The sequence below is a fragment of the Lipophrys pholis genome (assembly GCF_963383615.2).
Source record: "Lipophrys pholis genome assembly, chromosome: 13".
In the NCBI taxonomy this organism is placed as follows: Eukaryota; Metazoa; Chordata; class Actinopteri; order Blenniiformes; family Blenniidae; genus Lipophrys; species Lipophrys pholis.
The window spans coordinates 7,172,943-7,187,213 of record NC_137632.1 but is presented as its reverse complement, the minus strand read 5'-3'; the positions used below and the strand labels follow the sequence as shown (position 1 = coordinate 7,187,213).

The following is a 14,271-nucleotide window of genomic DNA, read 5'->3' as shown; positions in this document are numbered from 1 at the left end:
TATTCCAGCTATTCTGGATGATTGAGCAGTTTTTACCTTATTTCGCTGTTTTTATTTCGACCATTTTAGAAAATCAGTGTGGAATGTACAGTAAATAAAAACAAAAGCAAAATGTTTATTTAGATTACATATTTGGAAAGGTTCAGGGAGCCGTTACAGAGGTGTTGAAGAGCCACATGTGGCTCCAGAGCCGCAGGTTGCAGACCGCGGGTGAATATATCTTGTTTTACCCTCGAGTAACATCAGGACTTGACGACTAATGAACTCCTTATTAGTACGCCAAATGACCTCATTTACTGATTTCAACATATTCAAACGCAGCAGTAAGAATCGTGAGTCGGACCAAAGCCATTGATCATTTCACTCCAGTAATTTTTCAGCTGCATCGGCTTCGACGTAAAAACAATATTCTCAATTCACACATGAAACTCTTCTGACTGATAAACCTTCACACATCACATTCCCATCTTAATTCAAAAACATAGAAACCCCCTGTTTGAAATATAATACTGTTTGATTCCACAGTTTGATTTGGTCAATCTTGCATACTGTTATTTTTCTTTGTTTTAATCTTTGGATGTTTTATTGCCTCCAAATTATTATTTATGTAGATTCTTATGTTTGATGCGTCTCTATCGTAAGGTGACCTTGGACATGTTGAAAGGCACTGCGAAATAAAACATATCCTTATTACAATTACGATTATTGTTATACATTCATATAATATATGTATATAGCTGTGGATGTTATCTGAACTGATCCAAACCACAAAATTGAAACGAAAGCAGTTGTTTTATTTCTGCCCATACAGTATGAAAGAAGCAGATTCCACACGTCAATTGAATGCAAAGTACAATGACGAACAATGCCCCGATGTTAAGTCTGTGCACTCTTTAATCATAACTTATTCTTTAACAATAGAATCATTTCTGAACAATTTACACAAATCGTAGCAATGCATCTCACAGTATGAAGTCAAATCACACACAATGCACTTGGAAAAACACATTACACTTTGTGCACAAATGAATACTCTGTCAAACATCTTTAAAAAGGCACTGTGTAATTCACATGATTATCTGCAAAGAACATTGCATTCTACTTTAGACTTTACAGCCTGGAGGTTTGGTACATAGTTTAAATGAGTAAACTGCAGCATTCAAGCAATAAAATGTGGACAAAAGAAAACTTCTGGAGTGTTTGTGAAACATTGTTTTATGTTGATCTCTTCTGTGTTAGTTTCGTTGGAGTGCAAAACATTGATTAATAGTAAATTAGTGAGACAAAGATAATAGCCAATTCTCAGGCAGCAAACCCAAAAATCAGAAAAGAAACTAAACATTTTCCACAGTCATAATTGTAATCTTGTCTTGTCATCACAATCATTATCAGAAGTTATTAGTTCTAAATTAAAACTCTAATATTGTAGACCTCCCTTGCATAGGTGTGTGTGTGTGTGTGTGTGTGTGTGTGTGTGTGTGTGTGTGTGTGTGTGTGTGTGTGTGTGTGTGTGTGTGTGTGTGTGTGTGTGTGTGTGTGTGTGTGTGTGTGTAAATTGTAGCTTCTATTGCATACAGAAGCTTTAAAATGTGTTTGAATCGAATAAAATCAATACATTCTTGTGAACGTGTCTATATATTAGAATAAACTTGGTTTTTTTTTTACTGATTTCAGGTTTTGAGCCAAGAGGCGGGTACGCCTGAGAGAGCATCGGTGATTGGCTCCAACTGGACACGTGGCTGTGACGTCATCAGGAAGCGTTAAGCCGGAGCGTGTCTGTTTGTTTACAGCCGCTGCTTCTCCCTCCTCTCCTCTTCAGGACCGCCTTTCATTACTTCAAACCTTCATTTTGGCTCGAAAACACACGCCAAAGATAGTGGGAACCACCAGAAGTGCTGCTCCTGCTTGTCTGGCGTGTTTCTGTGGTACAAACGACGGGGAAGCCACACGCTAACCAGGCATGCTAAAGCTAAATGTAAGGTACCCGTCACACTACTACACTTCCACACTGGACGCAGCTTTAATATATCACCTCTGCATGAACTGCGTTTTCTCTGCAGCTGTTAGCTTCCTGACAGAGAGGCTAACAGGACGGTTACAAAAGAAGATGTGACCCCTCGCCACGTACTCTCAACAGATAAGGTGTGAATGAATTCTTTATGAGCCTCTTATCAATATGTCCTAGATTGCAGTCATGGGCGCTGACATTGTTGCTCCTTCCCTTCACCTATCCTCCTCTGCCCTCAGGGACTGCTGACTAACAGTATGACCAAAGACCCTCTGCATCATGGCTTTGTCTGAAGTGTACTGGGATCGCCACATACCGCTGCCCAGACTTGCTCCAGTCCAGGCTAAAGTCACTGTGGCTCTGGTGGCACTCCTGTGCTTCATCAACAGTTATGATGGGGAGTTTGTGTTTGATGATTCTGAAGCTATCGTCAACAATAAGGTGAGTTAAACCAACTATAGATTCTCTACAACTATTACTATTGTTCAGTTGTGTCTGCAAAGCATCTTACAACCCCCAATTTCACAAGAGTTTGGACTACGTGTGTGACACGTAAACACAAACAGAATCCACTGATGTGTAAATATCAGCAAGCCAGAATTCACTTGCAGTCGAAGGTGCTGTGATTTCGCCATCAATCTTTGAAACGTATCAGGAAATGTTAAGAGATTTTCCCTGAGTGCCTCTACTGAATCTCCAGCAGCCCTTTCTTCTGTCTTTGTCCTAACTTTTCTCATAATTCACATGTAACATCTGACCTCGTAGTTTTAATGAAAGGGTGAATTGTCTCACCCATATTGTAATGGGATTTGTAAATGTTTTGTGATTACAGCTGTGGTTCGTATTAATGAGTTAAACGTTGTGTTTCTTTCGCAGGACTTGAGACCAACAACTCCCCTAAGCAACATTTGGAGCAATGACTTCTGGGGAAGCAACTTGAGTAGCAACAACAGTCACAAATCCTACCGACCTCTCACTGTCCTAACTTTTAGGTAACCGCTTCGACTCACACAGTTGATCATAAACGACGGCCTCAGGAACAATCCTCACTCCTCATCCATACTTCTCAATACTCAAAATGATTTTACAACAGCTCAACCGAAGAAGTGGCATCTCTCTGCCTCCTTGACTCTTTGATTCCTTTGTAAATCTGAATACGGAGCAGACTTTCTGTTTGGACTTTATGTAACAGTTTAACAGCTGGCGGCTACGATGACTAATGCGCTCCTTTTTTTATCCTTCCCAGTGGCATCATCACATCACATTAGGTTTAACATCGTCTGTCACATAAGTGCACTTTTCTCTACAGCTGGTCACGTTGTTCATGTAATGGTGCTGTGATATGAGGCCACATTGGTCAGTCTGGCATTATTCAGAACCGACCGAAAGACATAAACAAAAAATTAAGCTGTTTAGTTTTATATCAACCAACAAAACTTGAAAGACACAGTAATTATGTGTGTGCTGAGCTTTTTTTGAGCTCTATTTTTTCTGCATTTTCCCAAATTGAGAACTCGTGTTGGTCAAATTAAACTCAATTATTATTCAGCTGTGCATAGAACTGTATTGAAGCAAAATGGGATGGTGTGTCAATACACCTACACACACACACACACACACACACACACACACACACACACACACACACACACACACACACACACACACACACACACACACACACACACACACACACACCTACACACCTGAGAGACACTAGGCAGTGAATATGAAAAGATAATAAAAAGTTAATGAATGAGGTCAGCTGTTATTCAGTTTGTGGGATGAAGCTGTTGATCACAGTTCTTCCTTTAATGCTTTTGAACCGTCTTCCCGATGGCAGCAGTTCAAAGAACCTGTGCAGCGTGTGTGATAAGACCCTGACCATGTTCATTGGCCCGCTCCTGCGTGAGCAGTACAGCGCAATGTGTGGGTTGCACCGCTGAAGTAATTTGCCAATGATGAAATAGCTTTTCTCTATTAAAATCATCTCTTGTGGTTTTTATTTGAAACCTTCTGTAATTATTGGATGGAAGCACAAATCATCTGCTCTACAATAGTGTTGTAATACAAAGTAAAATCAAAGTATTTGGTTAAAAGCGTTTTTGTATTTTATGATATCAGTTAGTTTGTTTTTTTTTGTCAGTAGTTTGTCGCCTCTTAACTTCTCCCCGTTTCCCCCCTCTGGCAGGCTGAACTACCTCGTAGCAGGAGGCCTGCACCCTGTCGGCTTCCATGTGCTAAACATCATCCTGCATGCTGTCGTTTCTGCCGTCATGAATGACGTCTTTGCTATACTGATCGGCGGATTGGACTACGATGAGGAGGGCAGGACACTGAACCACGCACCCAAAACCTCCCTGCTCGCTGCGATCTTCTTCGCAGCACATCCCATTCACACAGAAAGTGTAAGTAAAATCCCAGAACATTAAATATTGATTCGAGTATATATTATTAATTAGGGCTGCACAATATCTAGCACATTTATGTTTGTTGCGATATTAGCATGCACAACTCATACTATGCAAAGTCAAAATCCTAAATATGAAAGAAAAATGTGATTAATTGGAACTAATTTACAAATAAATGTGAGATCAACTAATTAAACAACCTTAATTGACAGAGCTCTGTTATTAAGAATAACTCTGGAGATTTAAAGACATTAGCGTCATCTTAGGTGTTAGTATTTAAAGAAACTCATATATACATATTCGGATATCGCATTTTCATCCCCATTTTTAACTGTGGACTTTACATAGAGGACATACTCACTTATATAGCATGTTTTTACTGTCTCACACATTCGTCAACACACTAACACGCTGACTCTTACAGCAGCCACACAAAGCGCTCACCCACCACATGTGTAATTATAGACGTAGTGGAGGAGGTTGGTGAATGTTAGTGTTGGTACACGCTCGTGCATCCATTCATAAGCCTTTCATGGTTATTGGTTATTTGGTTTGTCTGGTATTTGATCGCCCTGCTCTGGTCTGCACAGCCCATTGAGGTGCTGAACTGGTTGTGATTTTTGGCATCGTGCAAACTTTTCTAAGAAGGATTCCCTTTTTACACTGTATTGTGGGATCCTGACACACCAGTCCAGAGGTTTTGATACAAACATCCAGTGGTTCCACGCCAAGAACAAAAGCCCCGTCTCAGCTGGGAGCGTAAGGCCAAGGTGCGTGCGGCCACACGAACTGACTATTAGCTGTGTTAGGAATCGTATTGACCTGCCAGCATATGTGTTTTCACGCCAAAGCTTGGCTGGAAGGCAGCAATTCTCCCTCTCTATTCTCTTTAATCATGCAGGGCAAGGACTGGGCGAGACCTAGGGGGTGGGAGGGAGGCAGGCTGTTGGCTTTGGCCTGCTGTATGTATCAAAGCAGGCAACCCCAGGATGCCAACCATACTGTACCCACACACTGTATAGAGATACACACCAACAGGCCTCGCTGATAATGAGAGACTCTTTATATCTCTGTTAATAAGCTTCCAGTTGTATCTGGATGCTGCATGCAAAACAGAGTATGATCAGGCAGATGTTAACAACATAAAAATAAAAAAAGCCTGATGCTTTCTGAAAGGAGGCGCGTGTTGATGCAGTCGTTATCTTGAAGTCTGTGTGGTAGAGACATTTTTTTTTTTTCCCTCCTGTCTTACATCTGAAGGGAAAGCCTTTTAATCCTTCACAATTTGTCACTCTTTTCTGTCTTCATCTCAACAAGGTGGCTGGCATAGTGGGACGAGCAGACCTTTTATGCGCCCTCTTCTTCCAGCTCTCCTTCCTCACATACTGCAAAGCTTTGAACAAAGGTGTGTGGGCATCTGACACAAGTATTATACTTCTGGTACACACCGATGCTGCGCTCTATCAAGAAACGTCCCCGCGTGCCAACGGATGTACAGTGTCTCTTACTGCCAACGTTATGTAGCCGTTTTTTAAATGCACCTTTTTGAGTTCTCACTGTGCCATGTGTTTGGTGTTTGCTTCGTCTTCCCAGGGAGTGACAGGGATGAGAGGTGTTCTGTCCAGTGGGTTGTGGTCAGCCTCTTGCTGTGTGCTGCAGCGATGCTCTGCAAAGAACAAGGCATCACCGTGCTGGTATGAAGTCTTGCTGTCGAGAGTTTTAGAGGTGATGGAGTCATCATGTCCGATAGTAAGGAAGCGAACGGGATCACATCGGAGACAAATGAGATGAACCGGACTAATTATACACTGATAGTGTCCCACCTTGCAATTCTTGAAAATTGTGAAGTTTGGTGCATGTTTTTCCCTCGTTCGCCAAATTTTCTAAGGATTGGTTTTTTGCCGACCTATGTGCATTTTAAACACCGTGGCTCCTGTGTACTTCCTTCAGGGTGTGAATGCAGCCTTTGATGTCCTCCTGATCTGTAATGTTAATGTGTATCAACTCAGCCAGAGGCTTCTCTTGAGGAAGAATCTACTTGATGTGAGTTACATCTCATATAAACCCCCCCCCCCCCCCCCCCCCCCCCCCACACACACACACACACACACACACACACCCACTGCCACTCCCACTATATGTCATAAATTATGCACAGAGTTATATGATAAACGTCACATCACATGCATTGTTTATGCAAACTGTTTAGTATTTCATGACTGATGGCGTAGTGCCTACATGTGACTACTAAGAATCGAGCCTGACGCTCGGTTGCGTATCTCTTTCAGGTAAGTGAGGTGCTGCAGTCGGGATTACTCTCACGATTGGCGCTCATGGGTCTTGGAGGACTTTCTATGCTCTATGCCCGCTGGAGGATTATGGGGACCGGACCACCAGCATTCACCGAAGTGGACAACCCAGCATCTTTTGCAGAAAATGTATTTCTTAGAGTGAGTGAGATTTTCTGACCTGGTGCTTATTTATCTGAAACAATATTCCACTGAAATATTAAAGCTAATACAATTGCTTTATCAGCCTATATATTTATTTAATAGCATTTTTATCCAAACTAATCTTCCAAATGCAATGACTGAGTCACAAGTTTAAACACTACCCTTCTCTCTCGCCCCTCTCTTCTCTCTCCTCCGTCCTCTTTGATTGGCAGATCGTGAACTATAATTACTACTACTCTCTCAATGCCTGGCTGCTGCTGTGTCCCTGGTGGCTGTGTTTTGATTGGTCCATGGGCTGTGTGCCGCTCATTAAGTCAGTCACTGATTGGAGGATGGTGTGGCTGCTGCTGCTCTGGTGCGTCCTGATAGGCTTGACAAGCCAAGCTTTATGCTCACAGGACAGTCAGAGACGGAGGTAAACCAGCTCGGCACTGCCTCGGATGAAATGGGTTGCATGTCAGCGAGGCTTCACTGAGACTTCATTATGAAAAATAGTCCCTGTCTCACCCAGTGTGACCACCACTATTTAACTTCTGGTAGAGAAGCTGCCAGACTTTGGTTTATAGTGATATTTTTTGTTTGATGTTTGATTAGGGTAATTATTGATCTGCATTATCTCAATGCGTTTTGTTGTTCTCAGGATTACCAATGAAGAGACACTTTAAAACATGTAGGATTATTTTAGCTGGAAATGATCCAGGATCTGAAGGAGCATGAACACTACACCCATTTTAAAGTCTGTGATGGCTCCCAGTCAGCTTCAGAATTAAGTTTAAGATCATCTTATTGAATTAAAAAGTCTCAATGATCTTGGCCTACCTGTTTATTAGGCTAGCTGTTTTCATCAGACCTTTCAGTCGTCTACGAACAAAACAAAACCCCAAAGTGAGTTATCTTTTCTTTACTATGGCCGACTATCGATACATCCAAAAGCAAACTTATGACCAATCTGTTTGACCGGGGTTATAATATCTTTCTTACATATTTAATTTTTTTGACTACATAAGAGGCTCAGCTGTTACATAGAAATCACATTGGTATACCTGCATTTGTTGTTATGGATAAAATTTAAATCAATGTAATGATTGTAGTGCTTTTATTCTCAGCAATGTTTTCCTCTCTTGTTTTCCCGTTGTCATATTGATTTTTTTTAATTTTCTTTTAAATATGGAGTTATTTTTATATTTTTTCTTCATGGTTAATTATTTTACCTTTGTTTTTTATTCTTTCATTGCCTCATTCAGACATTAATGATTCCTCTCTGTTTCTTGTCTCAAATGTGTGCATGTATTTTATTAGATCTTTTATTTACTGTCTAAAGCATTTTGTGTTACACTGTTTTTTTAGTGATGATTGGAATCCATTCACACACCGTGTTAAACTGCCATCACATGTCTGATCCCTTGGGGGCCATTTTTGTTCTCCTTTCAACAGAACCCTGACGTTGGGTCTGGTACTGCTTGTGGTTCCTTTTCTGCCCGCCTGTAACATATTTTTTAGGGTGGGCTTCGTCATTGCGGAGAGGGTCCTCTACCTGTCTTCGGCTGGTTTCTGCCTCCTGCTGGCGTACGCGCTGGGACACTGCTTCTACCGCTGGTTCAAATACAGGGTGGGCTTACCAGAACGTGTACACCAATTAAAGAATGGACCACGTGACTTTTCTGTTTTTGTTGCTACGTTTTATAGTATGAATGAAACAGTGGTGCCAAGAGGGGACAGAGACGAGAAATGACTAAAACAGCATTTATTAACTGTAACGGAAGCATGTAAGACATATAAAGCTGTTGAACGTCATGTGTTGTCTGCTTGCAGAGGCTGCTGTGTGTCCTGGTGCTCGCGCTCTTGTGCGTGCATGTGGTTCGCTGTGCTCTCCGCAGTCACCAGTGGAGGTCCGAGCAAAGCCTTTTCATCAGTGCCCTGTCTGTTTGTCCACTCAATGCCAAGGTACCAATCTTTGTGCTTTGCCATCCGTCCGCAGTATGTGGCAGTGAATTCTTTAAATTGACGCGTAAATCTTGATGGTTCGCCATGTGCTGGTGGTCTTCTCAGGTGCATTATAATGTAGGGAAGAATCTGGCTGACAGGGGGAACAGTTCTGCTGCTGTCTCATACTACAGGGAGGCAGTCAGGTATGTTTCCTCGTAGGGTTTTCAAGCAACCTAACCAACATATAACTGGTAAATAAGGAGGTGACATATGTTGCACGTTGTTTGCGGCTTGCAGGCTCCATCCCACCTACGTCCACGCAATGAACAACCTGGGAAACATCCTGAAGGAGAAGAACGAGCTTGTGGAGGCAGAGCAGCTGTTGTCTAAAGCTGTTTCCATTCAGTATGTTAAATCAAAACCACTTAGTACACACAAGAAATATTTTTTTTTCACACATTTTAAACTGTAAAAACACCCCAAAAAGCTTTCTGTTAACGCCTCTGTGTTTTTAAATCTGCGCAGGCCCGACTTTGCTGCAGCCTGGATGAATTTGGGGATCGTTCAGAACAGCTTGCAGAAATTTGAGGAAGCGGAGCAGAGCTACTGGAATGCCATTCGCTTCCGAAGAAAATATCCAGACTGTTACTACAACCTGGGACGCTTGGTGAGAGTCCTTGATGGAAACACTAGTTGCAGTTACAAAACCAAAATTGATGTAATTAAACACCAAACAGTACTTTCTGACCAGTGGTTTAGAAAAAAAACTTATTTGAGCCAACAAATGTTTAGTAAGGGCGGGTTTCCAGGTGAAGCTGGACGTGGGGTCATGCTGGGATGTCACAAACAGCCAAAACCACAGTGCAAAGCATGATGGGATTGATAAACTGCCTGAATCAGATGATTGTCTTATTGCAGATAAACACACACGTCGATGTATTCAGTCCTTTGTAAACGTCATAATCACAAAGCACTACAATAAAATATTTGAGCTACATTGTTAACATCTGACAATAGAATATGATCTGAAGTTTATGGCAAAGCAAATCAGACAGAAAGGAAATACATTAAAACAAGGCACCGAAGACTCTTAATCATAAGTGATTGAGATTATGAAAAACATTAAAACAAGACAATTAAAAAGGCCTGAAAAGGAGAAGGAATATAGTAAAAACTTTATTAAGATTAAGGTAATAGGATAAGTTAAAATCTATAGTTTCTTTTTAAAGCATTGGCAAATAATCGTGTTTTAAAACCTTGTCTATAAGAAGAGAGTGTGTCAGCAGTACTTGGGTTGTTCAGGAAGTTTGTTCCTCAGGTCAGGAGTGTAGGAACTAAAAGCTGCTTCAGCCACTTGTTTCTTCTGGGAACACTGAGTAAACCTCTTCCTGAGGACCTCGGAGGTCTGGATATTTCATATTCTGCAAGTAAATCTGAGATGTATTGAGCCCCGAGTCCATTCAGAGCTTTATAGAGCAGAAGGCAGCCAGTGTAGAGATTGAGGCTCGGGTGTAAAGCGCTCCTGTAAACACACCGTTACAATAATCCAGCCTGCCCGATATGCCTCTGTATATTTACAAACACGCAAGAAGAATTAATGAAAGTCTTGATCTGTGTTTTGATGACAGTATGCTGACCAGAACCGACATGTAGATGCACTGAACGCTTGGAGAAATGCCACTGTGCTGAAGCCGGACCACAGCCTGGCCTGGAACAACATGGTCATCCTGCTGGACAACACAGGTAGCTGCAACTAGATGCATACACGTATATATCACCTCCTCAGAAGATTATTTCTTGCAGTGCTTTTATTGTTGTGATAGTTTTTGGGAGGAGTTTCTTGAGTCTTTGTTTTGGTTGCGAGAAACGTATTGTTGTTATTTTGGAGAAATCAGGAAATCTAAATGGCCAACAAGATTAGACCGGAAGAGCAGGAATCAGCAATGCTTGAAATTTATGTATTAAAGCTTTGTGTTGTGAGTTTTGAAGGCACTCTTCCCTGCCGTGTGGAGAATGCTCTGATTTCCAAACGCTCAAGCCGTTTTGTCAGAAGCTGCTCCCGTGGGGGCGGAGTCTCCCAGGAGGGCACTGGAACTGTCCAATCAGAGCGCAGTGTGCTCCTGATCAAAAGTGGGCAAGCACAGCCAGAACAGCGCCCCCTCAGAGTTCCCCCACCGCATTTGTTCCCCAAATCTGACAGAAATAATTCTACCCGTCTCCCCCAGCTCTCCGCCAACGGAAAAAAAAAAAGAGAGAGAGAGAGAGAGAGAACAGAAGAACAATAGGTGTCATTTTGAAACGGGGAGGAATTGGGAATATTGTTTTCTCTTTGGTGTTCACCCCTCCTCTTTTGTTTTGATCATTACACAAACAAAAGACCGAATCAGTGTCAATTCAGGCAGACATGCACAGTCAAACATGTAGCCCGTCACATGTTGGCAAGCTGTGTCTGAAGGGCACAGGCCATGACTCAGGACATGGCTGCCATTGTTTGGGCCTCTGTCTCTTTCTCTGTCTGTCTTCCTCCATTTCTGGGCAGACATCAGACGGATCTGTGGCAGAGATCAATAACTCAGTGGGCCTTGTGTTCAACCTTAATTAGGAGACTAAACCACTCCTCCATGTGTGGAGAGGGAAAAACTCCCCTCTAGATACTGCTGACAAAAAAAAAAATAGCAAACGCTCATTATCTCTGTATATTAGTCGCTCCCAGTGTGTTTTTTTGGGGATGAAATACACCAACATTTTAACAACACCTCCATTTCTGACTCGTTTCATTGCATAAATGTTGTCATGGCCTGTTGTGTGGGTTTCTCAACGATGAAAATGAGCCCGTGCCCGCAGCTGTGGGCACCATTTAATATTAATGTCTGACATTTTTGGTAATTTTCCGGTCTGTCTTCAAGGTAACTTGGGCCAAGCAGAGCTGATCGGCCGGGAGGCTTTAAAGCTCCTACCCAACGACCACACCATCATGTTCTCATTGGCTAACGTCCTGGGTAAATTGCAGAAATACAAGGTGAGTCTGCACAGTGTAAACAAAAAGTCAGATTATTTTTCATGCATGTTAAAGCTTGTGTTCTCTAAAGGTCTGTGTGTGTGTGTGTCTTCTCCAAGTCAGGAGTGGTGAATTTCTCTGACTACTAAAGATAATCCAGTGTGCTTGTGCTATTTTGTTTTTCAGGAGTCGGAGGGCTTTTTTCTTCACGCCCTTCGAATCAACCCAAATGCTGCTAGTTGCCATGGCAATCTGGGTAAGGCTACTGTAATTGTGATTGTGTCACATATTTTACAGTGTTGCTGCGAGATTGTGAAGCGAAAAAAGTATTTATGCACAGCAGCAGAAGTAAATTCCGTGAAGCCCCGCATGCACTGAGTCCGTGGCTTTCACAGTGTGGGGTGGAGCCTCCCTTGGGGGGGCGCCAGAGAGCTGCAAGAGTCAGCAGGAACTGAAAAAAAAACCGGGGGATGCCTTTTCTGGAAAATTTGATGTTTTTAATTATCAAAACAGGAAAAAATTTGCAGAAATCAGAGTACGGTCTAATTTTATTATGTGAATAAGATTTTTTTTTTCCAGTACAAATCTATTAGTGTAACAGTTATGACTATATATACAAAGAGATCCATCAGCTGTCCCCCCCCCTCCCACACTCAAACTCTGTCACGAGACGCAAAATGAATGACGCTGCTGCAGCTTAAAGCTACTTTCTGTTGGTGCTCAGCTGTGCTGTACCATCGCTGGGGCAAACTGGAGCTGGCAAAGAAGCACTATGAGCTGTCGCTGCAGTTGGACCCGGAGGCTCCCGGGACCAGAGACAACTACAACATGCTGCGACGCAAACTGGACCAGCTTAAACGCAGCACACCCTGAGGGAACCTGCGAGGACCCCTGCCTTCTGTAAAACACATTTTCCCATTGTTCCACTTGGTATAATTTTATCTCACTAATTCTGGCTTTAAGACATTTGGAAATAAAAAGAAAGAAAAAAAACATAAACTGTGTGTCAGACTTTATTTCCAAGGAGAAAAAAAACAAAAACTTTTAAATAGGAATGCTTCTTATTTATGAACGTCGTTTTAATTGTAGGCTTGTTGTATGAAATGAAAGCCTGGTGTATTTAATTTGGCTTCACGGCTGTGAGGTGTCTCCTGGGCAGGGGTCTTGGACGCCTGCACTGGTTACATGGCTGGCTGCACACTGCCGTTTTGTTGCCCCATTTGAAGGCCATGTGGACCTGATCCACGCTGAACCCCGTCCTCTTTTCATCTCCGTGACCCCGTGTTGTGTCAGCTGGACGCTGCTCCACGCATGTGTGGATCCAGAGAATCTGCTGTAAAATTTATTTGGGTTGGCCCTTTCTCTGGGGGGCCCGAATGTTCCCATTCTCCAAAACGGTCCACACTTTGGATCAAGAGGACACACCGTGTAGTTTCTACTCGAGCAGAAAAACAAAAAACACAGCAGACTGCTTTGTTTAGGAGAAGCTTTCATTAGCTGGTCTGAGTTAACCACCGATGGCTCACTAGCTGCTTCACGCTCGCCTCTTTGTTCGCCCGTGTGATGGCACTTTGAGGTTTGAAACCCCCTCCCCTCACCCCACCCCATGTGCTTTCCTGCTCCTCCCGTAGTGTCTGTAGTTAATAGGAGAAAGGTGTTTGTGCTGGGAAGTCTCTCTCAAGTATCCACGAGAAGATGAGGGGTCAGCAGAGACAGGAAACCCGCGGCCGGTGCCGTATGAAAACAGCTCTATAGCAGAGACCCTTCAAAGGGAGATGGGGATGATCTCCCAGGGGACTACACATGCACACACACACACACACACACACACACACACACACTCACACACAGGCCTGTGCCTCTTGAAGAACGCTGCCGAGGGAAAAAGCAACCCCAGTGTGAAACATCAGTCAACAAGTGTGCACCCTGGGTCAAAGTTCAACGCACTTCTATTTTTTCACCTGCTTCCTACAGCTTGCAGGAAACTTTTGAAGCTGTGGCGAGCTGGTATGGCTTTGCTTTAGGGGCCGCCAAGTTTGTTTACTCATACAGTACAATACACCGGTTGACGCTTTGATGCTGGGAAGATGTTAGTGATACACGCGTCGGGGGGTGCCGCAGCACACACGACCATCAATGTCCTCTGTATGTGACCCCCTAAATATTCAACTAATATCACATGATGAAGTTTCCTTCGCGCACAACGTTGTTTTTATTTTCGCTCCTTTGATGTAAAGGGTCTGTTGCAGCTATATCTGAAAACACAACAAATAGTCTATATTAACAGCAGACTCCAAAACGTATTGTTTAGTTCAAGACTGAACCTGTTTCAACAAGATTCATGTAAAGGTCAGTACGGGGAAAAGACTTCATGCTATGGAGCCGACGCAGACAGAATAAGATCAAAAACGTTTGGATAGTGACATTCAAGACTGAAAGCTTCTCCCTCATATTATTTTTCCTCATGCAGTGTAA

General features: G+C 42.7%; 1 protein-coding gene across 1 annotated transcript; it reads left to right on the top strand.

Moving 5' to 3' along the window:
- The first annotated feature begins 1,737 nt into the window (after positions 1-1,737).
- tmtc4 (transmembrane O-mannosyltransferase targeting cadherins 4) lies at positions 1,738-12,767 on the top strand. Its single transcript, XM_080479108.1, has 19 exons — positions 1,738-1,975; positions 2,061-2,142; positions 2,248-2,449; positions 2,885-3,000; positions 4,200-4,416; positions 5,737-5,824; positions 6,013-6,113; positions 6,370-6,462; positions 6,708-6,869; positions 7,085-7,287; positions 8,307-8,481; positions 8,685-8,816; positions 8,922-9,001; positions 9,096-9,203; positions 9,324-9,465; positions 10,427-10,541; positions 11,705-11,817; positions 11,983-12,052; positions 12,521-12,767. The coding sequence occupies exons 3-19, from the start codon at positions 2,288-2,290 to the stop codon at positions 12,667-12,669; spliced, it is 2,226 nt and encodes a 741-aa protein (XP_080335234.1). The 5' UTR covers positions 1,738-1,975; positions 2,061-2,142; positions 2,248-2,287; the 3' UTR covers positions 12,670-12,767.
- The last annotated feature ends 1,504 nt before the right edge of the window (positions 12,768-14,271 follow it).